Source organism: Quercus suber, unplaced genomic scaffold (assembly GCF_002906115.3).
Source record: "Quercus suber isolate HL8 unplaced genomic scaffold, Cork oak 2.0 scaffold_13, whole genome shotgun sequence".
Taxonomy (NCBI): domain Eukaryota; kingdom Viridiplantae; phylum Streptophyta; class Magnoliopsida; order Fagales; family Fagaceae; genus Quercus; species Quercus suber.
This window is the reverse complement of record NW_027069478.1, coordinates 962708-970325: the sequence shown is the minus strand read 5'-3', so window position 1 is coordinate 970325 and position 7618 is coordinate 962708. Positions and strand designations below refer to the sequence as shown.

Genomic DNA, 7618 nt, shown 5'->3' with positions numbered 1-7618 from the left:
AAGCAGTTTTATAGGAGTTAAAACATGAGATAGGGAAATTCACGTAACATGTATTTGCATTTGAGTTTAAATTAAATTCCTCGTAAATATAAGAAGTTCAAATTACTTTTATACCCTCAATTATTTATTTGTTTGAATTAAATATTAGGGTGTTAAAGAGAATAAAAAGATCAAGTAACTAACTTTCATAATAATAATAAAATATTACAGTAACATAGTTACTACTTACTAGTTTCCACTCCCGATTTCTTACCTATTCAGCATATCTCCGGTCTTGGTCTGAACTCAACCCATTGATTTTTGTTGGTATTTCTTGACTTTGACTGTCTTTATTATTTCTCCTTTGAATTTTCCTTACTATGGAATTTCATTAATTTCTACTTCGGTCTTACGCCTTAACATCTTTCCTTAACGATATCAAAAAATATATAAAAAATAGAAATCCTTAACGTTACGTACACACCATCAATCGTGTAGATTCAGCACCTAGTGAAATTCCAAACCAAAGGCAAAAAGTTATGCCTATATAATGATTAATAAGAGATAAGCATCCACTATCTTCAGCACCAATGAAACCCATGAATCTTCTAACTTTACTCAGCTTCCTCAGCCTGTGTGTTTCTCTATTACCCTCCTTTGCAGTCTCAGCAATATTATTTCAGGTAACTGTATGCACCCACTTACTATATATATCTTTTCTATGTACACACAGAGACGTATATATATCTCATGTATGATGTATTGGATATATGCATCTTCCTAGAGCTATGGTACACTTGGTACATGTGTTGCTGTGGCATGTAAATTAATGAATTATGAAATGACAGGGTTTCAATTGGGATTCAAGTAATAAAGGAGGATGGTACAACTCACTGAAGAATTCTATACCTGACCTCGCTAATGCTGGAATCACTCATGTCTGGCTTCCTCCTGCTTCTCAATCTGTTGCTCCCCAGGGTAATACTTGCAATTTCATTTCCTTAAACTGGGAAATAATTTGGTCCCATTTGTTTTGCTATTAAGGTTAAATTCAATCACATGTTGTAACAAGTGATGCCATATATAATGGTACTACAGTTTCGGTTATCTTTTTTTTTTTTCCTAGCGTAGGCCTTCCAACTTCGGCTTGGCCTGGTTAATTATTTGTTCCTAACTGCAATGAAGTCCTATTAATTCCAATATAATGATACCTATTCCAGGGACATGTTGCTGGGTTGGCCTACATTAAGGGTTGCCTGTCTGCTTTGTGTTGGCCTTGTTTGGTCCAAGCCCATAAGGACTTACTAATTTATATTCGGCCTAAGTTCTTGAGGCTTTTATAAACTAAGTTGTTGGAATTTTTCTAACTAAGATGACACTCAATGGTGAGAGGTAAGGTTTTGTGTATGAGCTTTTCTTGCTCAGGCCATTGAAACTAGTGTCTAATAGGTGTTTAGGGTCTTTAAACGAGTTGATAGGAAGATTCTATTGTGGTGAAATTGGGTTTTGTAAAATTTCTTGAGGTAATCTTGAAGTTCTCCAAGATTGTTGTGTAATAGAACTTGAATAGTAGACCACTGTAATTTTTGATTATAGTGAATTGTTCAAAACTCAACCCGAGGATGTAGGCTTAATTCCAAATCATGTAGATCTCGTGTAAATTGTGTGTGCCTTCTAATGATTGATGATATGTCTCTTAGATTCCATACTGCATATCTTGCCAGCCTAACTTTGGTATCTATTGTGGCCAAGTGAATTCACACTTGGTTGTCAATATTGGTTGAGATTTTGCTCTCACCAAGAAGTGGGTAGTCTTTCCCAATACTTTGTGCGTCTTATCTCATTCCTGGGGAACGCATGATTGTCTAATTAAGAAAGAAAAAAAGGAAAAACTTGAGTATGGATATTGTTTGAGTTATGGAAAATGGTTATTTTTATCATCTATATGTTCCCATCTTTTAGCCCCAAATAAGAGAATAGATAAGATATTCTCAATCTAAATGTATGTTGTTTCCTTTCTTAATTTATTCTAGGATACATGCCTGGAAGGCTATATGATCTCGATGCCTCAAAATATGGATCCAAGGATGAATTGAAGTCACTGATTGCGGCTCTCCATGAGAAAGGAATTAAAGCTGTTGCTGACATAGTGATAAACCACAGAACTGCTGAGAAGCAAGATGGGAGAGGAATATGGTGCATCTTTGAAGGTGGAACTCCAGACGGACGTCTTGATTGGGGACCATCCTTCATTTGCAAGGATGACACAGCCTATTCTGATGGCACAGGGAATCTTGACTCTGGAGCGGACTTCGGTGGGGCACCTGATATTGATCATCTTAATCCACAGGTACAGAAAGAGTTGTCAGAGTGGATGAATTGGTTAAAGACTGAAATTGGATTCGATGGATGGCGTTTTGATTTTGTGCGAGGATATGCCCCCAGTATAACAAAGATCTATATGGAACAAACTAAACCTGAATTTGCAGTTGGAGAGAATTGGAATTCCCTTTCCTATGGGAATGATGGCAAGCCTAATCCCAACCAGGATGCACACCGTGGTGCGTTAGCTGATTGGATTCAGGCTGCTGGTGGGGCTGTCACTGCCTTTGATTTCACAACCAAAGGGATTCTTCAAGCAGCTGTGGAAGGAGAGTTATGGAGGTTAAAGGACTCTAATGGGAAGCCACCAGGGCTAATTGGAATAAAGCCAGAAAATTCTGTGACTTTTATTGATAATCATGATACCGGGTCTACTCAAAAACTTTGGCCATTCCCCTCTGATAAAGTCATGCTGGGATATGTTTACATTCTCACCCATCCTGGGACCCCAACCATAGTAATTTCTATCCTCTTTGTGTGTGTGTGTGTGTGTGTGTTAATGCCTATACACCTTTTCATTCTATTTGATAAAAAAGAATAAATGTGACTAACTTGATTTTGTTTGTTAAGGATTCATAGTTAACCTCAAAGTTTTGGGATTAAGGACTGGATTTTAGTGTTGCTTTATATACTTTTTCATTTTAAAGATGGCTAATAATCCATCACGGTATTATAACTACTTTGTTGACTAAAAGAGATTGTTTTTATTTGTGTAGTTCTATGATCACTTCTTTGAATGGGGTCTAAAGGATGAATTAAGCAAATGGATTGCGATTAGATCAAGGAATGGGATCAACACCAAAAGCACTGTGAATATTTTAGCGTCTGAAGCCGATTTATATATGGCTAGGATTGATGACAAGATCATTATGAAGATTGGGCCAAAGTTGGATCTGGGAAACCTTGTTCCTTCAAATTTCCAGGTTGCTGCCTCTGGCAAAGACTACGCTGTGTGGGAGAAAAAGTGAAGACTAGAAAAAACTTTTTACAAAATAAATGTCAGAATGGCTCATGAATGAAGCCTATTATTAATAATTTTACTATTACATTTGTCTCAATGATGAGTGTAAAGATCTCTTTATGGATAGAATAAAATTTACTTATCTAAAATAAAAACAATTCAAGGTGCAATCTACTTGTTGGAGGCTTGAAATGAGTTGTAGACCTAGTCATTTTAGGTTTGATCCTCACAAAATTTTACGGAACATTGTTTTTTTAAAATGTTATATTTAAAAAGATATCAAGTAAAATGTCATATATACCCTTAGTGAAAAAATTTAATCACCCCGCTTGGACTGCTATGGTTCGATAAATTGATACTGCTAGCAAGTTTTCAAATAGATCTTAATCTTGGCCAATATCAGTCACACGTTTTTTATTTATTTATTTATTTATTTTTAATTTGATTTTTGGCAAACGATGAATTATTGGGCTGCAATTTTTGGCATACGATGAATTATTGTGCTGCAAAGTAAGAAGGCAGCAGTGCGAAAAGATAGCGATGTGAAAGCACCCAAGTACATGGATTAGGGGCACATCAAGATAAACCTCCTGCCAATGGATTCCAGGTTACATGGATTAGGGGCACCCAAGTACCGTGCCTTGGACGCGATTGATGATGTGTGAGAGTATTTCAAACCTTTAAAATGTGCACATCAAGAGGTTGTATTTTCTTAATAATGTATATATAGATTATTATATGGATATAAATAATAAAAATAAAATATTGTTTCCTTCCCTAAGAGTTATTTAAAGTTTGTTTAAAATGTTCTCTCATAAGTTCCTAAATTATTGAAATATTACATCTTTTGTCGTTCTATTTATTCTCATTAAACTTTATCTTACATGTTTAACTAGGTCCTATTAGAGAATTTAACGGGTCTGACTTAGACTACCACATAAATGTATATATATATATATAATATTAAGAAAAAAATTTATAAAAAAATAAGGCTTAAATGTAAAAACCCTCCTTAGAGTTTGGGTAAGTTCAAAAATGTCCCATGAGGTTATAACTTTTTCTTTTTAACTCCTTGAGATTTTCATATTCACCAAATTGACCTTTAGGACTAACTTTCATTAGCTTTTATAGACAAAAAGATCATGTGACCAATGACACAAATCAATTATTGAGTCTTCTTAATATGATCATGTGATTTTTCCATCCGTAGTCAACACAAATTCTAAAATTAGCCTCTGGGGTCAAATTGGCGAATATGGAAACCTTAGGGAATCATAAAGAAAAACTGAAACCCTATGAAGTGTTTTTGCAACTACCCAAACCCTAAAGGGTGTTTTTGCATTATGATCATAAAGCAAAACAAAACAAAAAAGAAGAAAAAAAGACACACAAGAAGTGATCACTTGTCATGCAACTATTGGTCATGTGTACTGTAGGGGTTGGGTTTGAGCACTATGGGTAATGGATAAGTGAACTCAAGCCCAACAAGCCCAATACAATAAATTTGTAGAGAGTAGGTGGAAAACTTGGGCTTTGATGAGTGTAACAATGACTGATTATGGTTTAAAGGAAGAATAAGTACAACGAATATGGATTTAGGTAAATAATCCAATGCTTGGCACTAGTCCGAGGGGCTTCCACTTATTATTTCTTGATGGACAATGACAATGGTTACAAAGCTAACTCAAGTTACTACAATGCTTTTCTAGTGAAAATTCCGATCCATTTCTCGAAGCTCCTTCTTCCTTATATACTACTTTCCTCTTTCATCTCCACCATACACGTGCATGTCAGATCTGCTGTTGTTGGTCTTTGTCACATCAACCTTTCTCCCAAAGCTCTTAGGTAGTAGCTGTGAGTCTAAAAAGCTATTGCTCAAGTATCACTTCCTCATTTAATGCAGCCAGAGTGTTAGTTGTGAAACATTTAATGTAGAGGCTGCGACTTTTCCTGAAATTACTCTACTGCCATGCTCTAGTGTGCTTGCTTACTATACTTATAATTTTCCCTGGGGTACTTTGGAAGGTTATTTTTTATGCTAAGTCTATTTATATCAACCTCGGCCTTGGCTAGCTGAGGACAAAATTGTCCTCGGCAAGGTTTCCTGGGCTGCCATGATTTCCATTGCCTTCTTCATATGCGACTATGGGTCTCGTTATGGGCTTCACGCCTAGTACAGAAGGTGAATGCATATTGATGGGTCCAAGGAATAAGTAAAGTCATCCATCCCTAAAGGACGATGTACAAAGACGATCCCATTGCCAGCACAGTGCGAAGGGGGCTGCCCGAGCAACGTGACCGAGGTCGGCCGTTACGACTAGCAGTAATAAATACCAATACCGTTGAAGGTGTGCCGGTCGAATTAACACCTTGCACAAGCGTTACAAACTCAAGCAATTATGCTCCCATAATGACGGAGCCAACGACTAGAAGGGCACTGAAATAACCTATATATACCCATAAGCAAGATCCAAAGGGGGTATGAAAAATCACATAACTTTATTCTCATCTTAGTTTTCTTTGTTTTATTCTGCTTGCTAAGCTTCTCTAACTTTATCATCGGAGGCGTTGTGGTCAGCACCCCACCGGTGATTCTTTCTTTTTCTATTTTGTTGTATCCCAAGGCTAATACAAGTAGCGGACGATCTTTATCTGGACGATCATCTCGACTAATGATCTCAGCATCATCAGTTTGGCGCCGTCTGTGGGGAACGAAATTCTTGAACAATCAGTTCAGGGACATTGTTCAATTACAACAAGATGGAGTCCAGCACTAATCCCGATCCTGCTGCATTAGCCTTGCAAATCTAGGCACATGCAGCCACAGTGGAAGAACTCACTAAGCAAAATCAAGAAATGAGACAGCGGTTGCAACAGGGAGATAACCACACGGAGGTCAACAGAGATAAAGACGGAGACAGTCATGGGAGGTGCGCCAGCTCTCCTGACGAACCAAACCCAAGTGTCCCCAAGGAGATGAGGAAAGAGATGGACGAGTTATGAAATGCAATTAGGGGAAAGACGGATCTAGGACTGGACAAAATTGTCAAGAAGTCTGACTCGCCTTTCACTGCAGCTGTCCAAGAGTGCCCAGTGCACTCTAATTTCCGCCTACCCCAGCTCGAACCCTTTGACGGGCTAAAGGATCCGTTGGATCATCTCAATACTTTCAAGATGACTTTGGGTCTTCAACAACCCCCTGACGAAATCCTATGTCGATCATTCCCCACTACCCTTAAAGGGGTAGCCCGGGAGTGGTTCACCAAACTGCCTACGTCGACTATTGATAATTTCAAACAACTAAGCAGTTCTTTTGTTCATCACTTTGTTGGCGGACAACGTCCAAAGAGAACGGCTGATCACTTGCTCACGATCAAAAAAGGAGAAAAAGAAACTTTGAGGTCCTATGTGACGCGCTTCACACGAGGAATGCTGGAAGTGTACGAGTTAGACGATAAGGTGCAACTTACAACCTTTAAATCTGGGCTAAAGTCCAGGGACTTTGTGGTTTCTGTGGCGAAGAATCCCCCTAAAACGATGGCAAAAGCACTTTTGAAGGCTCAGAAATACATGAACACCGAAGACGCCTTGGCAGCTATAGATGGGGCAGAAAAGACGAAGGATAAAAAGAAGGACAAAGAGGACGATCGTAGGGGGCAGAAGAGAGATTGGGCTGAACGACGTAATGACGACAGGAATAGATGAAGAGATGATAAGAACAATCGGCAGACAAAATTTACACCCCTAGTGATGCCCGTCGATCAGATCTTGACAGAAATCAGGGATGAGCAATGTCTCAAGTGGCCCAGACCACTCCAATCACCACCTAGTGTGCGTGATAAGAGAAAATATTGCCGTTTTCACAAGAACCATGGACATTACACAGAGGATTGTCGAGATCTAAAGGAGCAGATAGAAGAGCTCATCCAGAAAGGAAAGCTTCAAAGATATGTGAAGAGGAGAGAAGCCACCAGGTACAATAAGAAGGATTAGCATAGAGGATTCCAAAGAAGCAAAGATCAACCACCTCATCCGCAGAATGCAAAAGGAGAGATAAAACCCATCACCAGAGGACCGTCCACAGGAGGGTCGTTCAGATCACTCAAGAAGTCATACCAAAGGCAAATAAATAGTGTTCACAGCATGCCTCCCTCAAAGAAACTACGGACGAACCAAGCATGTACTTCTTTGAGGAGGATGCCCGAGGAGTGAAGCAACCTCACGACGACCCACTAGTCATCATGATTATGATTGAGGGCTTCAACACAAAGATAGTGCTAGTAGATAATGGGAGCT

At 38.6% G+C, this 7618-nt stretch overlaps 1 protein-coding gene across 1 annotated transcript; it reads left to right on the top strand.

The window, feature by feature from the left end:
• The first annotated feature begins 501 nt into the window (after positions 1 to 501).
• On the top strand, positions 502 to 3480 carry LOC112024130 (alpha-amylase). Its single transcript, XM_024056770.2, has 4 exons — positions 502 to 662; positions 828 to 957; positions 2013 to 2818; positions 3078 to 3480. The coding sequence occupies exons 1-4, from the start codon at positions 570 to 572 to the stop codon at positions 3327 to 3329; spliced, it is 1281 nt and encodes a 426-aa protein (XP_023912538.1). The 5' UTR covers positions 502 to 569; the 3' UTR covers positions 3330 to 3480.
• The last annotated feature ends 4138 nt before the right edge of the window (positions 3481 to 7618 follow it).

Coding starts and splice junctions, on each gene's coding strand:
- LOC112024130 (XM_024056770.2), top strand. CDS start 570: ATGAAACCCATGAATCTTCTAACTTTACTCAGCTTCCTCAGCCTGTGT. Junction 663..827: donor TCTCAGCAATATTATTTCAG/GTAACTGTATGC, acceptor ATGAAATGACAG/GGTTTCAATTGGGATTCAAG. Junction 2,819..3,077: donor ATCCTGGGACCCCAACCATA/GTAATTTCTATC, acceptor TTATTTGTGTAG/TTCTATGATCACTTCTTTGA.